Genomic DNA, 27,170 nt, shown 5'->3' on the forward strand with positions numbered 1-27,170 from the left:
CGTCACACCAGGCACATTGCCTGGCTTCCCTGACTTAATCTTTGCATCAACCCTGAAGTGTGTTGAATGGGGACTAAGCGTGCCCTCAGGCAGGTGTTATTACCCTCATTTTATGGCTGAGGAAAACCGAGGCTCAAAGACATTAAGGACCTTAAATTCCAGTCCCTTGTGAACCCAGAGCCTCACAGCTGGTAGGTGGTGGAGCCAGGACTTGAACCCCCGTCTGTCTGAGCAGGGGTCCCACAAATTCAGTGAGGAGATTCAACGGTCTTTGACATTCGAGCCGGGTGCCAGATGCAACACTGCTAAAGCCGCAGTTTTGTATGGTTAAATGATTCGCAAGACCAATTAAGGGCCTATTCTGAGTCCCTGGTGGCAGGAAATGGAAACCCTGAAACCCCGTGTTCTGAGTTCATAAATACACACTGTACTATTTCTGCGTATGCCTACCATGGCTCTGGGTCCCTGCAGATCAAAGCCAAAAGCTTGTGGGGGACCATTAGTAGGAAGGGGGGATGCACCACAGTCGTCTGATCCTTGCAGGGCTCTGTGAGTCCATCTGGGAAAAAGGCGGCACCTCCCATAATGATCCTCTGTTGTCCAGGAAACCACAGGGAAAGCTCTCACGGAACGTAGTGGCAAGAGGGGGCACACAGGTCGGGGAAAAGTCTTCGCGGCGTGAACAAATCTGGATGAAAGGAGAGTTTAATTTCTTATATGGTACTCTGAGGTCATTTTCAGGAGGGAAAATCTAGTAGGCAGTGTTCTGTAGGGCCAGATAGGGGACGGGGAGCAGGCTCTGTCCCCGGGGAGACTCGGGGCTTTGCCGCTTACCGGCTGCATGACCTTAAACAAATAATTAAACTTGATTCCAAGTTGCTTTGTCTTTACAGACAGAGGCAACAACACCTGTGCCCTTGGGCTGGTGTGAAAACTTTGTATTTGGCAAGTTCAAAACCCAGCCAGCTTGCCCTGAAGCCTGCTGCTCTCTCAAGTTCCTACACTTCAGGGATTCTATCTAACTGCCCTGATACGTGGTAATGAACGCTTAGGAAAAATCACTGAGCGAACGCTTATATGTTGAATGACTCCACTGAAGTACAATTTTCGATGAAAAAATTCACTTGTCTTAGCACCACTGCCCAAGTTGTAAAAATTTCCACTACCCCAAATAGAACTTTCCATTCCCCTCCCCCACCAAGCCCAGGCAGCAGATTACTAATTTACTTTCTTTCTCTGTAGGTTTGCCTTTCTGACCGCACGCATGGACTCGCGTGATAGGTGCCCTCCTGGGTCCAGCTGCTTTCACTTCGTGCACGTTTCTGGGGCTCACCTCTGTGTCCGCTCCCGTGTTCGGGGAAGGGATGTCTCGAGGTTTGAGCGTTCTTGGCCAGGATGACAAGATTTGTTAAGAGAGTCAAGGAGGATTTCCCAACTTCCTTTAGGGTGGTGTCTGCAGCACCTTGAGTCTCGTAGATGAGGGCAAGAGCCAGAAAAAAATGAAGAAAGGACTTGTCTGCCATCTGCCATCAGACTTTCTGGGGCTGGGAGGCAAACCACCCATGCCCTTGGGTCACTTGCCTCCTTGCTACTGTCCTCCTGACCGCGTCCAGAGTGGGTGTTTGGTCAGGTTAGACTGGCCCTCAACCTCGTCCTTCAATGCTGCCCCTTCTCCGTGAGCTCTGCTTGTCCACCTCGCACGGGGCTCCGGGACAGACGCCCCCGTCTCCCAGCTTGTGGCTGGTCCTCCAGCCGCACCTCTGTCTCCCACAATTCAGCCTCCGAATGTCTTCTATTAGTCTGTTTCCATGGATTTCTGTTTCTCCTTGGTTACCTGATTAGCCTGGTTCTCAGTAGAAAAGCTAAAGGAGGAAGGCAGCCATCCTGAGGTTTGTTAAGCACATCCTGCCCACCTTGGGGACGGGCCGAGGCGGATCCCCTCGAAACCTCCGCACAGAGGCCCTCTTCCCTGCACGCTTCCTCCCAGCGTGGCCGTCTCCACACCCACTGGTCTCATCTGTTCAGACGCGGGTCACTGGCCAGGGAGGAGGCTTGCTGCGTGGGAGGCCGGCGGGGGCTGGAGTCGGGCAGTCATGAGGCCGAATCTCAGGAGTTTGGGCCCCAGTTTCCTCATGTATGAAGCAGGTGTTACTCGTCCTTGCAGCCTGGTCGTCAGGACTGGATCAGCTGCTTGTAAAGTCTGGGCCGCCAGCACCGAGAAGGGCCACACAAAAGGCAGGTGGGGGGCTCCCGAGCCCCCCTACCCTGGCCTCTGACCTCTGACCTTTCCACCTTCACGGTAGCTGTGTCACGGGGCTGCCCTCAGCCTGGGGCCCGTGGGTGCAAGCGCCTTCTAACCCCAGCACTAACCCAATGATGAAGCCAACGGTAGTTCAAATAACCACGGAGAATTTAGAAAAAGAGAGTTTGAATTTTGGGGGCCTGTTTGATCCCAGGAGGCGGGTTCCCAGTTGGAGTCGGCCACTGACCGGCACCTCACGATGTGAAGCATCGAGCTGCAGCCGGCCTGGCGGGAGTCACGCAGGGCCTGCACTCAGGAAGGCCCTGAGCCTGGCCGCCGTCTCGAAATTCCTGGTGGTTTTCTCTTTGAACCTGTGTTTTCTTTTTAGATTTTATTATTTTAATTTTATTTTTTTAAGAGAGGGAGAGGGGTGGGAGGGGTGGAGAGGGAGGGAGAGGGGGAGAGAGAGAAGCAGACGCCCATCTGAGCATGGAGCTGGACACGGGGCTCGATCTCGTGACCCCGAGGTTATGACTTGAGCCGAAATCAAGAGTCGGCCACCCAGGCGCCCCGGACCTGTGTTTTGTAAATGAAGTCTGATGGGACTGTGGAGTGAACACGGGGGCAGAGGCAATCCCTGCCTCATGTGTGCCCATCTTCCTCGCTGCCCGTCTGCAAACACATTCCCAGGGCCCGTGAACACACAACTCCAGGCGGGCCCACAGGGTGTGCGGGTCAGTGAGGCTCCACGCGAGAGAAAAGCAAGTGTTTTGTTGCACTGATGACCAACGGCCCTGAGAAGCCACGCTTTCCGTTTGAACCTGAACCTGGCTTCGAACACAGTAAGAGACTCAGACAGCAAGGAAACATGCTTGTCCCTCCCCACGCGGCGCCCCACGTTAGCTTATCACTTAGGCTGGAAACGTCTTGATGGAGAGAAGGCGGCAGAGCAGCCTGTGCGCAGTCCTTTACCTCCCAGACCTCCCTCCTTCCCAGCTTCCCCAGGGCGGACAGGGCGGGCAGGAGGCACACGTATGAGGAAGTGAGTGCAAAACGCCGAGAGGTGGTTTTCCCGCACTTCCACCCCCCTCATAAGGGCAGAATGCATGTGCGAGCGTAGCGAGGAGATGTACATTGTCTGACTTCGGAGACACCCCAGAGGCAGGAGATGCTCTTGTGTTCGTAGTTAAAATATAACGATGGACAAGAAGATTCATAGTAATATCTGAACATTTTATTTTTTTCTCTTCTTAGAATGACTGAGAACCTCACGACAAGTCGAGGCAGAGACCACGGGAAAAAGGAAGAAGCTTTGTATTTCTGTACTTTGAACCACACTTTCTTCCTCGCCTTTTGAGCAAGGGGTCTTACATTTCCCTTTTTCGCTGGTCCCCAACAGGTGTATCATCCCTGCCCTGCACCCTGCTCTGTCACCTGGGGTCCTGAGCGGCCCCCCGGGGGAGCCCTGGTTTCTTGTGCTCTCGGGGAAGGAGGCTGCATGCAGGCGAGCTCACTTCCTAATGAAAACTCTCATTTTTTAAACCAGACAATAACAGAAGCCAGCCGGTTCGAGGCCTTCCCCCGCCCTCCTGCTTATGTAAATCTTTGAGGTGTTATTTTTCCATGCCTCCGGGACGTCCGAAGACCCAACACACCTTTGCATAAACATAAATGATATATCTGTCCTGGGGTTCCTCTTTCTGAAACTCTTGAACTGACATTTGGCTGGGGGCTGTTCTATATTTCACCTCCAGTTCATGCTCGGCCTTTTAGATTTTATTAAAAATAATACGCGAGAAATGGGGATGGAACTCATGTGAGCGGAAGGCCGGAGGTGTGCCCCATGGGGTGACTGGAGACGCAGTCGGAAGGGGCATGGAGGTCATCCAGGTCAGCTTTCTACCTAGACTCAAGTGGAAAGGCAAGGAATTGTCCAAAGCCCTCAAAATTCTTAAAAAAAAAAAAAAAAAAGTTTAGGCTGAGGGAGAGAAAGCTAATGTGAATGTCAAACTTTCTAGAAGTTTCTGGGGGAGTAATTTGTGGAAAATTAAATCCTGATCCATGAATGTAACATGGAGGGGAACCAGAGGGGCCGTGAGCAGAGGAGGCTGTCCCCATCTGTGGGCCGGTCGCCCCCACTCCCCCTGGTTATAGCAGGTCTCCCCGGAGCCCCAGAGGCTCCTTGATGGTCAGTCAGCTGTGGGGGCTGGGAGGGGGCTGCTCTCTTGCCCGCCCATGGGCAAGGTCCCCCTGGGAGCTGCTCAGCCCTAGAGGCTCACTCTCCTGCCGCCCCTCAATGCCCCATATTAAATCCCTCTCCTCATAAATCAGCCGCAGCGGATTCCGTTGTCCGCAGCGGAACCCTGGCTGATGGAGCAACGAGCACAGATTATGGGGTGGCGACGGCTCGCTTGTCTGATTCAAGCCAGGCTCTCAGACATTTTCAGTGGCACAGATGTGGCTGCTTATGTCCCCGGTCCCTGCTCCAGAGTCCTGGTCAGCCGCGGTATTCTGATGACCATTCTGGCCCTGCTTGCCCTCCTGGGAGCCGTGACCTCAGGGGGCTGCGCACGCGCCTGGGGCTGCGCCTCCCCGGACCCGAGGGAATCAGGGAGCCCTCTTCCAAGGCCGCGTCTTCACCTCCGTCCCGGGCTTATTTCTATGATGCTTTTCAGAGAGGCTTGGGTTTCCTGACATGTATTTTCCAGCGCTGTGAGTGGAAAGCACTGTCCTCCGGGCCCTCTTGGGAGACGCAGTCAGGGTGAAACACGACAAATCCACAACCCCATCTGCACAAACCCGGAATCCTTGTCCTGCCTGACACCCCGGGATCACTGTCAGCCCCGCTCCAGTCACAGTCTGCCCACCATGAACGCCGCTGGTCCGGACCACCGCGCACGGCTCGTGCAGGTGCCAGGAACCCAGACCCTGGCAAGTGCGCCAAATCCCACTAACCCAGCCCCAGGCCAAATCATCTCCGTGCTCCCTGGTCTCCCAGCATCAGCAAAATAAGCAGGTTTGGCTGTTACACTTCAGCAAATTCTTTTAATTCTCGGGACATGCGGTCCCTCTGCTCCTGGGTTTCACAGTGTCACTGGCCCCCGAGACTTGCTGAGCACGTCCCTGCACACGCAAACTGGTGGCTGCTTGCATTTTCTTCAGAGAGAAGCCCAACCCGGGGCAGGCCCCTGGATGTCAGAGGCAAGGTGGGTCGCATTGGGCTGCCCAGCTCTGACTCCAGAACCCGGTAACCCATGAAGCTGCGTCTGAGTGGGCCCTGGGCAGGCCGGGCGCCTCCCGCTGGTTCCGGCCAGGTGCAGCCCACCCCGGGGAGTCCTGGTGTTGCTAGAGCTTCCGGCCGTGCACCCCTCTGGGCGCAGGTCTCTAACCTGCGGGGCGTGGGTGTCAGTCTGCCTCTTCCACCGCGACCCCCGGCTTGCTCGAGGGTCGCAGCACAAATGAAGTGGCATTGATGGGGGTGCAGAGGTTCTAGAAACACCTGCTCGCTGAGGCCAGACCAGTCACTGGCAGACACGGGGCCAAACCTGAGCTTTCCACGGAGTAGAAGACCCCTGTGGGGCCCGCTTGCTCCTTGGGCGGACTGTTTACCTCGGTCCCTTCCGTCACAGGGAGGACGGGATTCGCTTCAATGAAACAGATCACTTATTCTCTAAAAAGTGTTTATTATGCACCCACTGTATGCCAGGCACAGTTGTAGGTTCTCAGGATCTATCTGTGAGCAAAAGAGACAGAAGGTGTTGTCCCCATGAAACTTCATTTCGTTCTGTCTGAGAAGTGTCATAAGTAACTTTTGTCCTGTGTTTTGAAGTGATGTGCTAAGGGGGAGAAGCAAAGCGGAGCAGACGCGGAGCTTAGCTGCGCTGAAGACGGCGACAACAGCTTCCGAAACACTGTGACTCAGGGTAGACCTCAAGGCCTTGATGGACGTCTGGGAGGAGGAGCTCTCCGTGCAAGCTTTAGGGGGACGTTTGTCCTGGTGCCGGCAGTGTCGGCAGCTCAGTGATGAGGGGGAAAGAAGCAGGAGACGGGGCCTAGGAGGCCCGGGAGGGAAGTCGGTGGGGCGCCGCTGGCACACACGGGGCAATGAGAACCCACTGCCAGGGGCTGACCACACGACCACGGTGCTAGGAATGGGGGGTACGGAGGAGAGGAGACAGCAAGGAGACAACGAGCCCAGAGCTTGATGGAGGAGGGGCCTCGGCCAGGGTGGGGGTGCTGGCAGTCCAGACTGAGATGGTGTCTGTGTATGGATATTTTAGTACTTTATTGTGGAAAACTAAAAACATACAAAAGCAGAGACTAGTGCCAAACCCCTTCCCTCCCACGATGTACCTGCCACCCAGCTTCAGAAATGGTGCACCCCCGGCCAGCCCCATTTCATCACACCCACCCTGCTCTTACTGAGTTATTTCAAACAAGGTTGTATCCTTTTTTTAATTAAATTTTTAATTTATTTTCAGCGTAACAGTATTCATTGTTTTTTCACCACACCCAGTGCTCCATGCAATCCGTGCCCTCCCTAATACCCACCACCTGGTTCCCCCAACCTCCCACCCCCCGCCCCTTCAAAACCCTCAGGTTGTTTTTCAGAGTCCGTATTCTCTCATGGTTGTATCATTTGATCCACAAATACCTCAGAATGAGTTCTTACAGATTTTTTTAAATACCTGTATTTTTAAAATGAAACATAACTGTAACACTACCACGCATACCCAAAAGCGTCCTTTCCTGATCAAAACTCTTCACAGTGTAGGGGTAGAGGGTACATACCTCAGTACCATCAAAACCATCTATGAAAACCCCACAGCGAGTATCATTCTCAATGGGGAACAACTGAGAGCTTTTTCCCTAAGGTCAGGACCACGACAGGGATGTCCATTACCACCACTGCTGTTCAACATAGTACTAGAAGTCTTAGCCTCAGCAATCAGACAACAAAAAGAAATAAAAGGCACCTGAAACATACACTAATTTCTTAACATTAGTATACAAATTTCCTTTAGAATTTCCTAAGCGGTATTTTTCTTAACTTGGTTTGAGTCAGGATGCAAACGAGGCGGGCGGCCCCTTTGGTTGATGTGTGTCAAGTATCACTGAGCTTGTAGGTTTCCCCTCCCCCTTCCCTTCCTCCCCCACCCTCCCTCCCTCCTCCCGCCCTCCCTCGCTCCCTCCCTCCTTTCTTCCTACCTCCCTCCTTCCTCTCCCCCTCCTTCCTCCCTCCTTCCCCTCCCTCCCTCCTTCCTTCCACCCACCCACCCATCATTTGTTTGTTGGAAAAACCTGCTCGTGTGTCCTGTAGATGTTTCCGGCGTGGGTTTCGTTGACTGCGCTCATGGTGCCGTCTCACGGTGCGGTGCTGTAGCTTCATGCAGTCCTGTGAGCTGGCGGTTTGATCTAGAATCTTGATGGGATCCAGTTTTGATATTTTGGGCAGGAATACTTTGTAGGTGACATTGAATACTTCCATCAAGAGACACATAATATTAGGCTGTTTTAATGGTAATCTAATCAGTAGGTGTCCCATGAAATATCTGGTCAAGATAGTGGTTTTCTGTTTCTTTTATTCCTTCTTCATTTATTGGGAGAATGATTTATTCCCACATCAACTATTTAATGGTGGGGAAATAGCACTTGGAGACTACAGTCCCTGGAAAGGTGCTCACTGCTGTTGAATTGCTAATTATTTCCACGCCTTTTCAGTGGACAGACCTAGGAAATAAATATCTTTTTTTTTTTTTAAAGCAGGGTTTCACATCACCTTATGCTGATACTTTCAACTCAAATTTAGATTTGTAGGCTATTAACTTTTTAATTTAATTTCTCAAATTTCTTTTCTCTAATGTTAAAAATCTTTGTCTGAAATAACATAGACCTAGTTGCCTTCTGCTTTCAGAAGCTCCACTTGGAGCTTCTTTGGCTCTTCAGATGATTTTGTAAAGTACTTAATATCCTGTTTAAATTCGTGTCCCTGTAAAGCACTGGCGGGGATCCTTTTGTCTGCAACTGAAGCCTGACATTGTAAACAGTGTAGGCAGGAGGGGTGGCTCTGGGCACCATCTGGGAAGGACCCAGGTACCACTCAGAGTTAAGCCAACCAATGCAGACGGTCCCCAGTGGGACAGCTGTTGGAGACACGTTGAGCAGAGACCTGAGTCACTCGGTTGCGTCTACGTGCAAATCCCAATTCACCAAAATGTGTGCTTCTGGTTTTCAACAGAAAATTTTCTTCCCCCTTCATCCTTTCCCCTAAATCTGACCCTGAAGAACACATCAGGTTAGGCTCAGAGCCGGTGTGCAGGATTTTGTCTCACCCGGGCACTCTGGTCACTTGAGCAAGTCTCTCAGGGGCCGCCCCGTGACCACTTCAGAGCAGGTGACCTGGGAGTTTCGGATGTGCATGCGCACGGGCAAGAAGAACTGCTACACTGGAACCAGCTTGTCACTGCAGGGGCCCCAAGGACGGCCTTGAGCTGGGCTTTGGATCAGGGTCAAGTCATGCGAATTGGACGTTCTCGTAACTTTCCACGGCATCTTCCTCCTGAGACCTGAGCTCTCCAGCTGAGTCCTCTGGGAGTCGTGTCTTCACGGCAGAGTAGACGACTGAGTCATGCTGGGGTGAAAAGGAGATAGAAGAGGAACTGGAAAGAGAGAGGGAGGATGGGGCTGGAGGTAGCAGTGGGACAGAAAATAGTCAGGGACTGATACTCACCTTGTCTTCTAGAGACGTTCTGGAGGTGCGGGCTGTGGGGGGAAATGGTCTCACTGAACTAAGGGCGCTACGACCCATTCAGAACAGCCTGAGAGCTTTCCTCCAGACGCTGGAGCCACAGAAACTTTTCCATTCATGGTTGTGTTTCCCGCACCCCAACCCCCAACATGTCCTATGACACACGTGATTTTCTGTTTTACCATTTCTTGGTCCAGACTTTCTACAAGTTCTTTATAAGCTCCATTGATCCCTGAGGTCCCTCCTCACCACCCCACCAAGAAACCTTGTTCCCTTCCTTTACCAGATGTCGCCACAGAATGTCCCTCTGTTTTAACTTTTGCCTCTCTTAACGTACAGCACCTCCATCCCACTCCAGCCTCAGGGCACCCACGTGGTGGCTCGGCAAGTCCCCATGAGAGCCTTCACACGTGTGCCCGTGGGAGAACTCGTCTCACATTACAGGGTTCTAGTTCTTACTTTCCGTGGTTTTCTAGAGGTGGAGCTGCAGTGAGAGGGAAGGCTAGCAGGAGGGATTTGCAGGATCCTACATGTTAGAAATTAAGAGTCTCAGGGAAGAGGATGAAAGTATCAGAGCCATGTAGTGATTTATGGAGACAGAGACAAAAAAAAAAATGCCTCTGGGACAATTGAGGCTCCTCTCTTTATCATCATATTCTTTCCATTGAACTTTCAGGGTTATAGATAGTTTAAATGATGTGATTGAAGCTACGTACTCACTTCCCAGAACGATAGTCATGTATATGGACTTTTCATGCATGCTGTTTTAGGGATTTCATGCAAACCTCAAGGAACTGGGGAAGATATCTTGCTACAGATCATTAATATGTAAAGTTCGTGAACGACAACTAGTCCTGCCACAGAGTGCTCAGCTTCCGTGGTGTTCTGACAGGTACATCAAAGGAAGAGGGTGAAAAACAGCAAGTGGCCAGGCTCCACGAGATGCCGTCAGCCAGCAGAAGTGACTGGGAGGCAGCTCCAGTTCTACCATTCCAAAGGTCCCAGTTAGTGGGATGGCCTGAGAAAGCAGAGTGACAGACAGAGCAGGTGATCTGTGTGGGTCAGATACAGCGATGGGCTCTGTGAGCACCAAACCCAGCAACCCAGAAGACCGGGTCTTAGCTTTGCCTTTTTCAGGATTTGTGATCATTGGGAGCAATGATGTTTGACATCATTTGTAGAAGTTGTTCAGGATCAGGTTACAACTGAAATTTCTACGAGACACAAAGATATTGGGGATTTTAAATTCCCAAGTGAGGTGCCATCGTCGGAAAAGCAACCTATGAAATGGGAGAGCACATGTGCACACCATATATCTGATAAGGGGTTAATATCCAAAATACATAAGGAATTCACACAAGTTAATAGCCAAAATACTACTACTAACTTAATTTACAAGATGGGCAAAGAACAGTCATTTCTCCAAGGACATACAGACAGCCAACAGACACTGAAAATGTGCTCAACATCACTTATCATTAGGGAGATACAAACAAGACCACCATGAGATGTGACCTTACACCGGTTACGATGGCTGGTGTTAAAAAGGCACCGATGGCAAGTGCTGGTGAGGATGTGGAGAAAAGGGAGCGCTCCTGTACCGTTGACGGGAGTGTAAGGCAGTGCAGCCACTGTGGAAAACCATATGGAGGGTCTTCAAAAACTTAAGAAGAGAACTACTGCATGATGCAGCACCCCCACTTCTGGGCGTACACGCAAGGAATTGAAGTCGGCTTCTTGAAGAGATGTCTGCACCCCATGTTTCCTGCTACATTGTTCGTGTAGCCAAGACATGGGAACAACCTAGGTGTCCATTAACAGATAAATAAAGAATATGCGAGACACACACACACACACACACACACACACACACACACAGTAGAGCATGATTCAGCCTTAAAAAAGAGGGAAATCCTGACATTTTGACAGCAGGGATGGACCTGGAAGTTGCTGTGTGAAGTAAAATAATCCAGACACAGAAAGGAAAATGCTGTATGTCCTCACTTCATACGTGCAATCTAAAATAGGCAAGCTCATAGAAACAGACAGTAGAACAGTGGTACCCAAGGGCTGTGGGGAGGGGCAGCAGAAGTGACGGCCACAAGGCAGAAAGTTTGAGTCACGCAAGATGGACAAGCTCCACAGAGCCACTAGCATCGTGCCTCTAGCTGATGACACTGTATCGCACACTTATAATGCGGTAAGAGGGTAAATCTTACGTTAAGTGTTCTAAGCATGCACCCAGATACTAGTAGTAATAATGCGGGAGGAAGGAAACTCTAGGAGATGAGACATATGCTTGTGGCCTTGGTGATGCCGATGGGCTCACTGGCATACGCTTATCCCTATATTGCCCCCTTTTATACATTAAATAGGTACAGCCTTTTTCCATGTCAGAGAAAGTGGTGAGCTACTTACGATATGCAAGAACATGGACGAGGGGCAGAGCGTTCTGTTAGGGGACAGAAGCTAGACAAAGGGACTACGTTACATATGATTCTATTTATAGGAAATTGTAGAGAAGCAAAACTCTAGAGACAGAAAGAGGGTCAGTGGTGGTCAGCGTGGAGCTGGAAAAGTTATCTGCAAAGGAGCAGGAAGGGACTTTCTGGGGTTCTGGAATTGCCCCCAGGTCTTGAAGATGGTGGTGGGTCTGGGCCTGGTTACGTTGGTTAGCATTAATCAAATTGTGCATCTAAAATTAGTGAATTATACTTTGTATGTAGGTTATACCTCAATAAACCTAGTTAAAACGATAAATTTGAGTAGAAGAGAAACTCGAGTGCATCACAGTACGATTTTGAAGCTTGTGTCTCGGTGACACGTTAGTATTGGTGTGTGTGCATGTTCCCACTGGCTAACAATAAAAATACTTGAGAGCCACCAGTCTAGAAGGATGAGAGAGCGGACGTGCAGCTGGTGGGATTATCAGGACGTTGCTGGGGCAGCAGGGACCTGAATCCCCGGGTGTCCCCAGGGACAGATGTGGTTCAGCTTTGACGGAGGACAAGAGTGTAGCCAAGGGAGCCCTGTCCAGTAGGGCTGACGGGTACCAGGGGACTCCAGCGGTAGGAAGCTGGATGTGAGTGCTGGGGTGTGAGGACACTAAAGGGCCACGAACAGCTGCAGGGATTGGAGATGTCCAATGGTGCCAAAGGAGCTGCGGGAAGGAGCATCCAGCAGGGAACCTCAGAAGAGAGCGTGCACACACCTCCCGGGGAGGGCCCACTTCTGCACGTGCCAGACAGACAGGTGGACGCCAGCTCCCAAGCACCAGCTGAGCGCGTCCTTCCCTGCTCAGGTCCCCAGTGCCCTCCAGGCCAGCGAGGGGCGGCCAGCCGCAGAAACAGAGAAGCCAGCTCCACCCTGCCCTTCTGCCCCCCCCCCAAGCTCCCGTCCTGAAATTTGCCCGAACGAGCGGAAGACTGAGTGTTCTGGCTGCGGAATGGTGACTGTGACATGCAGTGCCCCCTGCCGTCCGTCCCCTGAGAGATTGGAGAAGGTGGTGAAAAGCTCGTGCTGCCAAAATGTTCATCTGAAGTGCCTGGGAAGGTCTCCCACAGAGTCAAGAAACGGTGGGAAACACAGTTTTTGTAATTTGTAACAGGTCTGACTTGTCCGGGATATCGGTTACACAGGGCTGTTTGTATAGACTAACTGAGCATTTGTCTATGTATACATACGTTATGGGAACACGTCTCTATAAATGTTCTCACCACATAGTAAGTGGCTTGTAAACCTCATCACTTGATTACTTAATTCATTATTTAAAAGAAATTTTCAGGGGCGCCTGGGTGGCTGAGTCGGTTAAGCCTCTGCCTTCAGCTCAGGTCATGATTCTGGGGTCCTGGGATCGAGCCCTGCGTCAGGCTCCCTGCTCCGTGGGGACTCTGCTTCTCCCTCTTCCCCCGCCCTCACGCTGGCTTGTGCATGCTTTCTCTCTCAAATAAATAAATAAATCTTAAAAAAGGGGAAAAAATTCATGTATACATTTTCACGAGGACGGGAGATGTTCAGTTTTTGTTCTGATCATCAGCAAAGATACATGCTGTATTTTTTAGTGTCTTTTTTCTCTCTTTAGACTCTAAGCACCACTGTAGGGGGTTTTATCTGCCTTGTTTGTTGATTGACTCAGTGTACGTTCCGCAGTACTCAGCACCAGCACGTGTTGAATGAAGCAACAGAGTCCGCAGCCAGAATCTTTCCCAGGACTTACCGGCCCCTTCTTGTCCCAGCTGCATAAACTGGATCTTGGAGTACACCAAGTCTCCCTCTCCGGCATGCTCTGCAAGGGACAAACAGCAGTTTCCAGGCCACCCGCGCTACCCGTCTCCTCCTACGCTCCTCCCCGTGCTTCTTGGTCGCGGAGTGAGGCGGCGGCTTCCTGCGGGTCTGGGTTTGGGATACCGTAGGACACCAGGCCTCCGCCGGGCCTCCGCCAGGCCTCCAGGTCATTACCTCTCCCTGGCTCCAGCGGACGGCTTCCCTACCGGGCTCCTCACCTTTGTCATATGACCACGGCAGCTCCCCTGGGGCAGGGCACCCGGCCTGGGGCGCCTCTTCCGGGCCTGTGGCGGGAGGGCTCCTGCGGGACAGGGAGACGCGTGATCATCCCTGGAACGGCACACGGCGCCGGCAGTGGGATGGCCAGAGAGGAGGGGGCACGGGAGTACGTCAGCGGAAAGCAGGGGACCAGGGACGCAGAGAGGAAGGGGCATCGTGGGGCGGGGGGAACAGGAAGGAAGGGGTCAGCCGATGGCAGGGGCCCGGGAGCAGGAATGCTTTAACTGGACCTTCAGCAGGTCCATATAGGGCCAGACTGTTCTTTTGAGAACAACCCAAGGACCACGGTATGGGCCGGCCGCCGGGGAACAAGGCTGGCCACTCTCTGACAGCTTAGTGAGAAGCATCTCACAGACCATGATAGGAGCTGTCAGAAAGTTCTAGAAGTTGTGATTTTGGTCATTTCCAGGGACGTGAAAATGTGGGCACGTAGGCAGGGGGACAGAGAGACACGGCGTGACCTGACTGCGTGAACCCACAGTTCTGCATATTCTGTTCCTGGAAGACCCGGAAGGCTGAGGCCTCACCTGGCTGTGTTTCCCGGAAAACCACGTCCTGCAAAACAAAGCAAAGGCACGTTTGTGTCAGCAGAGGGAGCTCGTTCTCAAACAGTTCGCACGGGAACCCGCCTTAGAAAGGCGGCAGAAAAAGTCAATTCAGGAAGCACAAGAGACTGGGGCCTCTGAGAGACAAAGTGAGGGTTTTGGAGGGGTGGGGGTGGGGGTTGGGAGGGCCTGGTGGCGGGTATTAAGGAGGGTGCGGACTGCCTGGAGCACTGGGTGTGGTGCATAGACAATGAATCTTGGAACACTGAAAAAAATAAAATCAAACAAAAAACCCCAAAAAAACAAGGGGACACCTGGGTGGCTCAGTGGGTTAAGCCTCTGCCTTCGGCTCAGGTCATGACCCCAGGGTCCTGGGATCGAGCCCCGCATCGGGCTCTCTACTCAGCGGGGAGCCTGCTTCCCTCTCTCTGTCTGCCTGCTGTTCTGCCTACTTGTGATCTCTCTGTCAAATAAATAAATAAAATCTTTAAAAAAAATAAAAAAAAACAGAAAAAAAAAGTCAATTCAAACATGCACCCAGTCATGGATCTTTAGGAAAACGATGTGGAAAAGGATGGAACAAAATGCATTAACTTGCTGGGGACAGGGCTACACACTCCTGGGTCAAACATGCTGGAGACTTGATTAAGGTTCAAGGCTGTGATGAGGGACGACCCCAAGAAGCCCTGAATAGGTACAGTCTGGCACACAGAGCCGGGAGGGCTGCCGGCGGACTTTGGGAAGCCTTGGTGGTCACACCCAGAGCAGGCTCGGGCTTCTGCTCCCGCTCCGGCCCTCGGAGAAGGCTTGTCTTCAAAGCAGCCCACGCCGGGCACAGGGCGGTGCTGAGAACCACAGGATGGGGTGGACTGAACTGATTAAAACCAAGAGACAGAGTTGCGGGGGGTGGGCAATTGCTCTAGAGCCCGAACTGCGTCTGTGCGTGTCGCCCACACGAGGCCTCTGGCCCCTGAAACTAGTCTGAGCGCGGCCCAGGCAAGAAGCCAGGTAGGGGAGGAGCTGGCGGGCTGGCCCGCGGGGACACGGGATGGAGGGTTCAGGCTTTGGCTCCGGGAGGTCTCCGAGGAGGAGGAAGGCTACGGGGTGACCAGCTCCCGCTCTCAGAGCCCTGTGACATACTGACTGTCCATTTGGGAGGGATTTAGGATGCGCGGCAGTGTGTAGTTGACCCGTCTGTAGGAGCCAAAAACCCACCCAGGGAAACTGTTTGGATTAGGTTTTTGAAACTTAACGTAAAAAATGGTACTTCCTTCCTTGGCGAACCCAGCTAGCGCGAGCCGTCCTCCACCGCGGCATCTGCTCCGCACAGCTCTGCGAAGGGCGTAGGTCTGTGGGGTCAGGGGTGCAGAGGGGGAGACCGGGGGCCGTGCTGGGGACCCAGGTGCCTGGTGGGGATAGGGCATGGCCTCCAGCAGAGGGTAAGGGAGAGCACACACCTGAGTTCCGATGGCGCCGGGGGTAGATCCACAGGACCACGGCCAGGAGAAGAACGCCGAGCAGAACCCCAGCGGCTTTCGCAGCAATGAGACCACTTCTGTTCCCTGGAGTCCCTGGGGGGAAGAGCCTGCGTCAGCCCCAGGGGAAAGGGCCGTGGTGCCCTGGCACCTTTCCTCAGCACGGCTGGGGTCCTGAGCCCTGGGGAGGGAGGGGTCTAACCGATGAGGGCAAGCCAGGGCTGGTCCCACAGGAGGCAGCCTTCTGGTCTGGGCGGCCTGGCCCGAGCCTGAGCGGCGGAACAGGACTCTGTGCTCTGGTAGGGGGTGTAGGCTGAGGGTGGGGGGCCGTGCCAGAGGACGAGAATGTAGCCAGCTCCCTCCACCGACCCACCGACATCGGTTCAGAATTAGCATTTAAGGGGAATTCCTCTCTTTCTCTGTATGTCCCAGCTTCTAGTAATCTGGGCTCTTGGGAATTTCCCCAGGCCACCTGGGAAGATATGACATGATGCTGGTGTGTCAGCCCCTCACGTAGGACCGGCACTGCCTACTGGGCCCTCGGGGAACCAGCAGCACCATTACAAGACCACAGTGGGACCCCTCAGGGAAACAGCCCAGTCTCCATCCTCCTAGAAGCCCCAGAGGGGAGGAGAGAGGCTGGTGAGGCCTCTGACTTTCCGTTGGGTCCGTTCTCCTATCTGCTCATTCAAAACACTTCTTTTGGCAGATTCCGTCATTCACTGAGCAGACGTCTACGGAGTCCTGCCAGGTGCCAGGCCTTGAGGACAGGACGGTGAAGAGGACAGTGGGGTCCCTGTCCTCCAGGGCTTCATAGTTCAGAGTTGAGGCAGACAGGAAACACATAAATACATTTGTGGAAGAGAAAACACGAATGGAGGGGCAGAGAGTGGGGGGTGGTGGGGCAGAGAGTGGGGGGTAGAGGTGCTTCGCAGGCAGATCCTTGGTCCCCAGGTAAACCCAATTCAGACTTCAGATGCCAGTGCCACAGACTTACACAGACAACATCCATGGGTCAGAACGACGCTACCACTGGCGATGTTGCCGTTTATGGCATGGTGTTCTGCACCTGTGATTCCTGCCACAAAGTAAGCACTCGGTACACGTGGCCACTGGCTGTCGGTGACATTTCTGTCCCCATGTTTCCCTTCCTGACAAAATCAACAAACCCATGTCTGACCTATGAATGGTTCTGCCCGCAGGCAGTAGTTCATGGGGGTCGCGAGCCCAGCCTCCCCACCGTGACAGCCAAAGCAGGGGAGAGATCCGCGGACAGAGCGGCTGGGCCGCTGTGTCCTAGAGAGCAACTTTCCCCTGCTGTGTTGCCTGCTGGGGCAACCACGTGTGCAAAAACGGAGTCAGCCAAGGTCAGACAGACCAGTGATGAGCAGGAGATTGACTCAGTAACAAACCCTCCCACCAAAGAAAGCCCAGGCCAGATGGTGTCACTGGTGGGTTCTTCCAAACACTTGAAGAAGACTTAACACCGAGTCTCCCACAAAACTGAAGAGGAGAGAACATTTCCAAACTCATTTTATGAGGCCGGCGTCACCCTGACACCAAGGTCAGATAAGGACACCACGAGAGAAGTACAGACCAATATGGCTGATGAATACAGAAGCAAAGATTTCCAAAGAAGATGTGTGAGTGGCCAATGGGCACATGACCAGGGGCTCGATGTCACTGGTCATCAGGGAAACACAAGCCTAAGCCACAGTGAGATATTGGCTCACATCGGAGAGGATGACCCTTATCAGAATGACAAGAAGTAACAAATGTTGGTGAGGATGTGGAAAAAGGAGCCCTTCGTGCCCCGTTGGTGGGAACGTAGGCTGGTGCAGCCACTGTGGAAACAGGGTGGAGGTTCCTCACAAAGTTAAAAACATGATCCGGCAATCTCTCTTCTGGGGATGTATTTGAAGAAAGTGAAATCACTATCCGGAAGAGAGTGCCCCCCCCATGTTCCCTGATGGGATTAGGGTCCTTACAGGAAGGGACACCACAGACACCTCTCTCTTTCTCTCTCTCTCTCTCTCACCCCTCTCACACCTGCTCCAGGAAGGCAGCTGTCTGCAAGGAAGAGGGTTCTCCCCAGAACCTGACCGCACTGGTGCCCTGACCAGACTTCCGGCCTCCAGGGCTATGAGAAATGAATTTCTGTTGTTAAAACCGCTTGAGCTAAGACAGCCCCCCCTTAGCCGGGTGCTCCCAGCAACTGCAGACTTTCTCTGCTGTTAGAAATTCTCCCAGTTCTGAGCGCAGAGATTTTGCATAAGGTCCACGAATAAAAAAGATCTGGTGAGAAATTCCCGCTCTGCCATATGTCCCCCGAACCCTTGACATCTGCTTCATCTCTGAGATCGTCTGCTTCCTTAACGGAGGACGACGTCTGCCTCGCAGGGTCGTGCAAGCCGGCCCAGTGACACGTGTGAGCCGCCGGCGGGCCGCCCAGAGCACGGGGGCTCGATGCGTTCTACCGACCTTACCTCCAAAGGGAAGGTGAACGCCTTCACACACGTGTGCATTTCCAACAGGTTCCTCACTGCCCTCTTCAGGGAGTGCAGCCTTGGGCTCCCCGAGGACATCTGTCAGTACAAGAGGCTTCCCGGAGAAGCAGGTCTCCTGCCGTCAGAGCCCCTCTGGGTTTCCAGGCCAGCACGTGGTGGTGGTGGTGGTGGCGCCCCTCAGCAGCTGGTCTCTCTGCTGGCTCTGCTCCCTCCTGAAGGGCCATCCGTGTGACACGAGGCCCCATCTCTGCCCGTCTGTGCTGGGGATCTCAGCCACTCTCACCGTTCACTGAGACATTTCCAGATCGAGAGGCAGACGGTCCCGTGGTGTCCGCTGGCGGGAAGACCTGCCTGGGGAGGGCCCCCTTGGTCATGGGACTTGCCTCGAGGGAGCGGAGGGGAAAGGGCAGAGCAGCCGGGCTGCCCGTGCAGCGCCCCTTCCCACAGCTGCTGCCCCGACTGTTCAGGGTCACAGCTCCGTCAGGGCTCAGCGCTCACAGACGCAGCACCGTCCTCTGCCTGTTCAGTGTGGTGGACGGACAGCGGAACTTGCCTGTGCACCACTTCTTTGGAGGACTGACGAAGCCCTCTGCCTCTCCGAGCTAAACAGTTGCGTGGAGGTGTGCTCTTTGCGACCTCGTGAACGATACCAAATCTTTCTGGGCTTCGTACTCCTTTTCTGTAGAATGGAGATCCTGATATCCTGGTCTTCTGGGATTGATACTCTGGTTGCTAAGATGATGTGTGTAAAGTTCGCTTATTCCGTGCATATTTATTGAATGCCTCCTATGGACTAAGCCCTAGTCCAGCCACCGGGGATACAGTAGTGGTCAAAGTAAAGACCTGCCTTCGTGAGGCGAGTTTGGGGGAGTGGGAGGGACAGAGACATGGCATGGAGGCCAGGGATAAGTGCTTCGAGGAAGAATCCAGGGGGTTCTGGAGAAGGGGTGTCAGGGCGAAGGGCTCCTGCGTTAAACAGGTGGTCTGGAAAGGTCTCCCTAAAAAGGGGAGTAGAACCTTGGGGGAGATGAGCAGTGAGCACGAGAATATCATGGAAGAGAAGTGCAAAGGCCCTGAGGTGGGACCATGACTGGAAGGCTTGAGGAGGAGACAGGAGGTCATGGTGACCAGAGCGGAGGAGGGAAGGGGGCGGTGGATGGAGATCAGGTCCGAGCAGCAGGACCTCGGGGGCCACGGAGGATGATGGCTGTCCCTGTGGAGCTGGCGGGAAGCCAAGGGAGGATTTCATGCAGAAGAGCAACACGACTTAGAGGTTCCTTCTGATGTTGCCCTGGGAGTAGACTGTGGGCAGCTGTGGTGACGCAGTAACCCAGGAAGGAGCCCGGGGGCTTGGGTCAGGAGGTGGCCGAGGAAGTGGGAGGAATCAGTCACCTCCGTGCTGCATCCTGAAGGTAGAGCCAGCAGGACTGGTAGCGGCTTCGACGCGGAAGACAAAGTAAGAAGGAAAGTCAAGAACGAAGCCCAGAGCTTTGGCCTAAGCAAGGAGGGGGGTGGGGGGGGGTTCGTTTACCCAGGGGCTGCGTCACACGGGATCGGATTGCTGCAAACACCAAGACCGGGTTTCTGGATGAGTCACATTTGCGATGGCGCTTAGCTGCTCCGGGGGGGTGCTGGATTTAAGGGCTTGGATGTGCGGGTTTTGAGCTCAGGCTAGAGGTCTGGGCTGTAGATGGAGTTGGGAATCGTCAGTATACAGAAGCCAAACGTGCATTCAAAGTCAGGAGACAGATTGACACAATGCAGACGGCGGACATGGACGGGGAGGTCTGAGCACAGAGACCCGTGCGCCCCTGGTCCAGAGCTGGAGACCCAGGGAGGACCTCGTGAGGGAGCCTGGCAGGAGAGTCTGAAAAATGGGCAGAGGACCAAGAGCGAGCCAGGTCTGAGAAGTCAGGGAGGAGCACGGTCCAAGAAGGAAGGGAGGGCCAGCTGTGTCCAAAGCTGGTGATGGCGAGACCGAGTTACCGCTGACTTTAGCAACGTGGAGGACAGTAGACCTTCACCTGAGCGACCTTGGTGGCAGGAGGCAAGGCTGGTGCTGACAGGGCGAGAGGAGGTAGAAGCGGAGGGAGGGAGCAGGGTAACTCTCCGGAGGAGTTCACTTTCCAGGAGCCCCTCCGGGAAAGCGCTATTGGAGGGCAGGGGTGTGACCGAGCCTGACGAGAGGGGACTGAAGGTCGCCAGGGCCACGAGGGCTGCACGGGAGCCTGGCTTGTGTGGCTTCCTGGGGACAGAGCAGGGGAAAGCAGAGGCCAGAACTGTGGGACCCAGCGGAAGGCTTGCCCCCTCAGCGCAGGTGACTGGGCTCTGCGTCGGCTCCCTGTGCCCGTGGGCTTCTCGGCCTGTGACGGGTCGGGCACTGAGGCTGTCAGGCCTGTAGAATGGATGAAGCAGGGCCTGTGGCCGGCTTTGCGGGTCTGTGTCGGGTTTGCGGGGACGGTGGACGTGCTGTGATGACTCACGGAGAGGCGAGGACCCCGAGGGCCCGTTAACCGGCTAATGCTGCTCTTGGACACCAACCCGTGTTGGAGCCGAGTGCACACACGTACCATCGTCTCCAGCCTGCGAAAAGGCTCCTGGCCAGCACTCCCTCCCTGGAGAACCTCACCATGACCCGAGTGTTAACATTTGTGTTTAGAAACTGCCTGTCATGCTGTCTCACTAACAAAATGCAGATCATGTGTGTTCTGTTAGGGTCTAAGTTTAGCTGAGATGATACACGTAAAGCCTCCAGTAAACAAACAGGAAATACTTAACAACAACAAAAAAGAAAGAAAGAAAGAAAGAAAGAAAGAAAGAAAGAAAGAAAGAAAGAAAGAAACTGTCACCACGGAAAGTGGCAAAATGGAGCCAGAAAGAGGAGAATCACCAGGAGGGCTGGCCGTGCCCACCCCTAACCTGAGAACGCTGAGCGTTCTGAACAAGGCCCGTGGAGACTCAGCCTCACCTGTGACGGTGACGTTCAGGGCCCCGCTGCGGGCGAGGCCGTGGCCGTTGTCCGCTGTGCAGTAGTACCACCCCGTGTGACTCCCCACGGCAGCAGGGATCTCCAGCTCTGCTCTCCTGGAACGCTGACGCTTGCTCCCCACACGCTCCCCCGTGTCCTCTCTGTGCCAGGAGAACGTGGTGTCCCCTGTGCCTTCAGCCACAGAGCAGACGAGGACCAGACGCTCCCCTGCAAGCACGTGGCCCCCCTGGGGCTGGGTCTCCAGGAGCACGGCTGACACTGGGACACCTGTGTGAGCACGAGAGGACAGGTGAGGGCCACCGGGACATCTATGTGAGCACAAGAAGGCAGCTGAAGGCAGGTGAGGGCCGCCGGGACACCTGTGTGAACATGAGAGGGCCGGTGAGGGTCTGTGGGGGGAGGGCAGGGCTGGCATGTTGGATGGGGCTCTGTAGCCTGTAGACTGTGGAGTTCGGAGCTAGAACATCACCAGATGTTATAGTCCCTGACACACGGGGCCGCAGGAGAGAAAGCCTGACTATCCCTGAAGAAGCCTTTGAGTTTTGTCTGAGGTCCCGGCTGGCAGTCTGGATTGTCTGCAGGGACAGGTAGCAGAGAGAGTGGTCCCCCTGGCGCCAGGCGGGATCACACTCATTTCCAGGAGTCCTGCTGGGTCCCCGAGACAAGACGATGCTCACCATATTTGCCTTTACCTGTGTGTCCTTCTCTGGTGCGTCGCACCGGGCGGGCACACCCATCATTTGCTGCTGTTGGTGAGGAAGAGGCTGAGGCTTATCTTCTCAATCATTTGCCCCAAGATCTGGCCTTCTAGAATGTGTCAGCTCGGGGCACCTTATTTCTTGGTTTTGTTTGTTTTCCCTGACTCTCGAATCTAACTTCATGAACCACCTCTATGATTTCGAGGTGCTGGAGTTCCAAAGGAGGTCTGAGTTTTTAGGCAGATAGTGGTGGAAATGAGCCCTGTAATTCTATTATAGTACCTGACTTCCAGGGCCAGCCTGCGTCCATCAGGACGACCAAATCCATCCGTGCTGGGTGGTCCCTCCCTGCCCAGGGCCATGGGGAGCCGCAGGGGAGGGTGCCACAGCCCTGGCTCTCCGCCGGCTCTGGGACACTCACCGTGCACACGGACCCGCAGGGGGAGGCTGCTTTTGCGGATGCCGGAGACGGCTGCCGAGGCCTCACACCAGTATGACCCCGAGTCCTCCCTCCAGACGGCTGTGATCTGGAGTTCCGGAGACCTGCTCCAGTTCGATAACGTGACCCCGCGGTCCCTGAAGAAGATGAAGGACAGCAGAGCGTCCGACCGCTCGAGGGCCAGCTGCGTCCGACAGCTCAGGTTTACAGAGCCGCCCTCCATGGGCTGGGGGGGGATGACTTCCAGCTTTGGTTGTGGAAACAGTTCTGGAGAGAAGAGGGAAACCAAGTTCTCAGGATGCGGCACTTAGAGCCCCGGGACGGGCAGGCGTGGCTGCTTGGTTCTAGGAAACTTCAGACAGACACCCGGCAAGACAGAGACTCACTGACCCCGCTCTCCCGTTGTGCTTCGGCAGCTGCCAGTGCACTGACCGCGCTGTGTCTGCTGGAGGACCTACGGCCCTCTCTATCCGGAGTTGGGGCACTAACGTACGGATCCCCCATCAGGCCCTCCCTGCCCTGACATGACTCAGCAACTACATGAGACGAAGGGCGTACCTTGAATGTTAACATATCTGGCACTCGACATGTATGAGTAACGATTTCCCTGCAGAAATCCAGTGCATCTGTAAAAGCCACTGTTGTTCAGACTTGCTCGTGGTATCGCAAGGTCTCGGGCTTCCGGAGAGGAGGAGATGACTTTCCCGTTCCAGCTGTACTTCACAGTGCCCAGTTTCTCTTCCCCCCTCACGCGGCATCTCAGAACGAGCGTGTCACCTTCAAACACGGAGGCCGGAGCCTGAAGGACGAGCCGTTCTGGAAAGCACAGAGACCAGCGCCTGTCACTCAGGGACACCCCCTTCCTCCGTGCAGCTCGGCTCACGAGGCTCGACTGGCTCTCTTTTCTCTTCCACAGGATTTAGGCTCCGGCCCAGGCTCACTCATTTCTTCCAAATCCTCGTGACTTGTTTCGTAAATAAGCCCCAAACACTCCAGCTCGACCCCTGCTTCCTACTCAAGGACAGATTCACAGTATGAGGATTCTAACGCGGGGGGGGAGAGCTGAGTGGGATGTGAGCGACACTCCAATGTAGTTGAACACAGTTAAGGATCGCCACCAGCCTGCTCACGGGCTCACAGGATCCCAGAGCGAGAGTCTCTGCAGAGGAAACAGACTAGGAAGGGTCACCGCACTCGGGGGCTCGCCCGGCAGCAGGCTTGTTTGCAGACACAGACCCAGGGGTGAGGGATGGGGAATGGGGTCCTGTGAGGACGTTCTCCTCTTCAGCTCCGCGTGACAGGCCCGTTCTGGCCCCTCTGTCTGCGGTGACTGAGGGACGGCCTCTTCCCCGGGGCAGGGCTGTGCGGTAGGCAAAGCAGGACATGAGAGCGTAGGAAGAGAGTGGAGCCCCTGAGGCAGAAAGTGGGAGTAGAGAAGGGACAGGCGCGAGAACAGGTGGGGACAGAGGCCTGAGGCGGAGACTCCCTCCTCCGAACTCTTGTCCTAGGCCACTTTTCGCACCTGCTTGGTGCTCAGTAAGCTCATGTCCGTGTCGTCTCTCCTGCAGGAGGCTGTGCCTCTCTGGAGGGCCGGCGCTAAGGTGGCTTCTGTGTTGAATCCCCTGAAATGAGCTCCTTCCTCCGCTGTGGAAATGCACAGGGAGGTCCGCGGATTGCCATTTGACGATGACACTCTAACGTCAACAGAAGTTCGAAAAACACCTGTAGACACGAGGAGCTCTAGGACACGAAGCCGGCAGGGGTCAAGGGTTAGAGCCGCAGGAAGGACCTCGGGTCTCGCCAACTCCAGGGGACGAGGAGGCGTCAGAACCACTTCTATCGTTGGAACTAACCCACCCTCTTGCTCACCTGAAGAAAAGATCAAGCTGACACTGTCGCTGAGGAGTGAGTCCCGGGTCTGGCACCTGTACTTTCCAGAAACACGGGCCTCAAAGGTGTTTCCTGGGGTGTCACGTAGCATTGCTGCCCCAAGGAACCACCGGTACCATTTCACGTTCTCTGCTGCGTGGACGCGAGATGCATTGCAAGTCAGAGTCACCGTCTCTCCTCTGAAGACGGTGGTCCATGGGGGATGGAGGGAAATCACGGGTTTGGGTGCAGCTGGGAGGAAGGAAGAGACAGAGTCTGAGAAGGAGACCTCTGTGGTTTGCACGGCAGTTGGCTGTTTAACTGGCCGGCCCCGGTGATAAACTAAGAGGAAAGAGACGTTGTTCTTCCCTGAGATGTTACTCCCTGTTGGAAACACGCTCTCGCACCCCTTCCCCTCTGTTGCTGCTGTCCACCTGCTGGAAGAGCCTCGTGTTGCTGGCCTAACCAGGCGGGCGCTGCTGTGCGAGGAAGGGGATTGGAAAGTGGCCTCCCGGACTCTTGTGGAGAGGCAGGAATTCAGGACGCTGGGAGCAGTTAGCGGCCACAGGACCCAGTTCTGGGCAAGGGGATGTCGGGGGAACAGAGCCAGAAGGGGCTGGGGGTGGGCATGCTGTGGGAGGTTTCACCCCTGCGTAAGGGAGCAAAGCAAGGTCAAGGTCAGGACGAGGGGAGGGGAGCTCGCTTACAGTTTTAGTTGCCTCCCTCCTCCCCCAGCTTTGCTCCCTGAGCCGCCAGGATGGCTGAAGTCGCGGCAGCTCCCACATTTAAAAATCAATATTCAATTCAATTTGTTCTGCAAATTGCCTGTGGTAATCTAAATTCTGCGAAGCAGAAAATAAGCCAGATTATTTCCATGTGCATTATTTTGTTTTTCAAAACTAAAATCTCAGTTACGGGGGTATGTAATTTACCATAAAATTTTAAGTGGAGTCCCCTGAGCTGGGTTCTTTCTTCAGTACCTTGACGCTCGGATAAGGACCGCCTGCGTGTGAGGACCGACGGCCGGTGGCTGTTTTTGGAGCTTGAGGCCTGGAGTCGTCTTGCCTTTGTCGGCAAGAATGCCCGACTCGGTCTTTCAGTTACACCCGAGTGTAAAGGAAGCGCCCTCCCTGTGGAGGGGCAGACACCGTCGCGGAACCTGACCGCTAGTTTCAGATGAAGCAGCTCGGGGCTCTGTCTGGTCACGCAGACGTTCCTGGGTCTCTGCGGACCTTTTCTTTTTCAGAGGATTGTACAGATTATCCCGTGTTCCCAGTGAGCAGGGGTCGTGTTTCTCCTGGAGAGAAGAGAAATCCCCACTGTCTGTGTTCCTGGGAAGCCTCCGGGATGGGATATGGGGACCGGGCAGCAGATCTTGTGCCCGAGAGAGGGGAAACTTCTGCTGAGGGGAGCCACTTTGCTTCCTCACCAGTCCCCAACCGCCCCTGCTGGGTGCTGCAGGACAGTTCCTCTCGTCGGGACCTTATCAGTGAGGCTGGGATGCTCTAGCGTAAGCACGTCTAGCAGCTGTTCTAAGACACTTCCTGTATTTTATTTCTCCATCCTGGAGCTTTTAGCAAAGTCATGTCAAGTCACAGTCTCTTCCCAGTTGGGCAGCGATGTGTGGGAGTCTGTGTCCACAGCACTGAGCAGGAGGACTGCAGAGCCGGAGCCGCAGGGGAGGGCGTGCGCACCTGCTGGCTGGGGCTGCACGACAGCAAGCAGCCCCCAGGATGAACTCGGTGCTCTTGAAGGGATTTTCAGGGACGACCACAACACCTGGAGACCCTTCTGTCGGCCCAGAAAGGCTGGCCTCCCTGCTGACCGGAGGACGGGCGCTCAGAGGCATCATGATTTGAGCTATTCACAGGAAAATGTCTACACAGCGTGCTGGAGTGTCGGGTGGACTGGTCGTGTGTGGTTGTGGCCATGCTGGGCTGGGCCAGGGAGGGTGGACGAGCAGAGCTCTTTGTGCCCTGGGCCCCCCACCCTGACCGCACTGAGGTCTCAACCTATTCCCGGTGTCCCTCCAGGGTCTGTGTTCTCGTCAGGTTGGCCAGCACCCCACATCAGGTGGGGGCACACCCCTCCTTGACCTCTGAGTCCTGCGTCCCAGGCCCCCCGGTTTCACCCGACACAATGGCGGGTTTGGCTCCAGAGTGTGACTCCCAGCTCCTAGGGTCCGGGTTGCCGGACAGGGTGACACCGCCCTGCCTGAAGTCCTCAGGACAAGGACATGGGGACCAAGGCTCCCTTACTAGCATTCCTTCCAGAAACGGTCACTAGAATATCTAGAAACATAAAAGATAGGAAAAGGGACCTACTTACCGAGCTCTCCAATGACTGGCGCTGCAAGAGAGGTGAGGGCCGCGGTCAGCACAAAGCACAGAGCCGAGCCCTCCCACCCAGAGAGCCCACTGCCCGCCCCACTCCGTCCGAGGGTGGGAGAGGAGGGCCTGGCTCCACCCCTGGAGAAGCCAGGGCCACCGAGGCTTGAAGCTGAGTGGCGTGGTGCTGGGCCACCTGTGGAGGGCTCCCCAGCCTCGCTCTCCTCATCGGTCACACGGGGACCGTGAACGTGACCCTGTAGTCTTATTTCAGTGACTCGAATTAGTAAGTCTTCCATTGACGGCCACTGTCACTGTCTGTCAGACCCGACCACGCTGTGGCTGCCGCTGCCCCTTGGCTTTGCCATCTCCCTGCCTGGAATGTCAGTCTCCTTCAGTATCAAGAAAAGCCAAGTCACGCCCAAGCCCTCACACCCTGAGGAAAGCCACCTCCTCCATGAAATGTTCTTGGATGCCTCAGGGCTGCGGTGCCCTCACTCCGCTCTAGGCTAAGAGCACCGCGATCACAGCTCTCTGGGACTGGCAATCAGACGGTCCTAGTGTCACAGGTGGGTCTGCATCCCGACCGGGCCACTGCACGGAGCTTAAGGCAAAAGACTGTCTCTGTGCCTTGGCTCCCTTATCTGCAAAATGGGATTTATAGCAGTTCCAGCTCATTGATTGTTAGATGATTGGATAGATCAATACATGCGATGCTCTTAGAAGAGTGTCTGGCAAGGTCAGGGCTCAGCAATTAATTATTAATTA

The 27,170-nt window shown here is 54.5% G+C and overlaps 2 protein-coding genes across 2 annotated transcripts in view; both read right to left on the bottom strand.

Moving 5' to 3' along the window:
* Positions 1 to 26,701, bottom strand: part of FCRL5 (Fc receptor like 5) — a gene marked incomplete at both ends in the record, with an annotated part of 67,035 nt that extends 40,334 nt beyond the window's left edge. Inside the window, 3 exons of the mRNA XM_080823896.1 lie at positions 24,076 to 24,327; positions 26,404 to 26,424; positions 26,599 to 26,701. Coding sequence (XP_080680022.1) covers positions 24,076 to 24,327; positions 26,404 to 26,424; positions 26,599 to 26,701 — 376 coding nt within the window. The remainder of the gene's footprint in view (positions 1 to 24,075; positions 24,328 to 26,403; positions 26,425 to 26,598) is intronic.
* On the bottom strand, positions 7,844 to 23,016 carry FCRL4 (Fc receptor like 4). Its single transcript, XM_080824748.1, has 9 exons — positions 22,765 to 23,016; positions 22,189 to 22,473; positions 21,049 to 21,336; positions 15,556 to 15,669; positions 14,081 to 14,108; positions 13,493 to 13,575; positions 13,207 to 13,275; positions 8,973 to 9,004; positions 7,844 to 8,873 (listed from the first exon to the last, which is right to left on the bottom strand). The coding sequence occupies exons 1-9, from the start codon at positions 22,793 to 22,795 to the stop codon at positions 8,757 to 8,759; spliced, it is 1,047 nt and encodes a 348-aa protein (XP_080680874.1). The 5' UTR covers positions 22,796 to 23,016; the 3' UTR covers positions 7,844 to 8,756.
* Positions 26,702 to 27,170: the final 469 nt, after the last annotated feature.

The sequence above is a fragment of the Martes martes genome, assembly GCF_963455335.1.
Source record: "Martes martes genome assembly, chromosome: 15".
Taxonomy (NCBI): Eukaryota; Metazoa; Chordata; class Mammalia; order Carnivora; family Mustelidae; genus Martes; species Martes martes.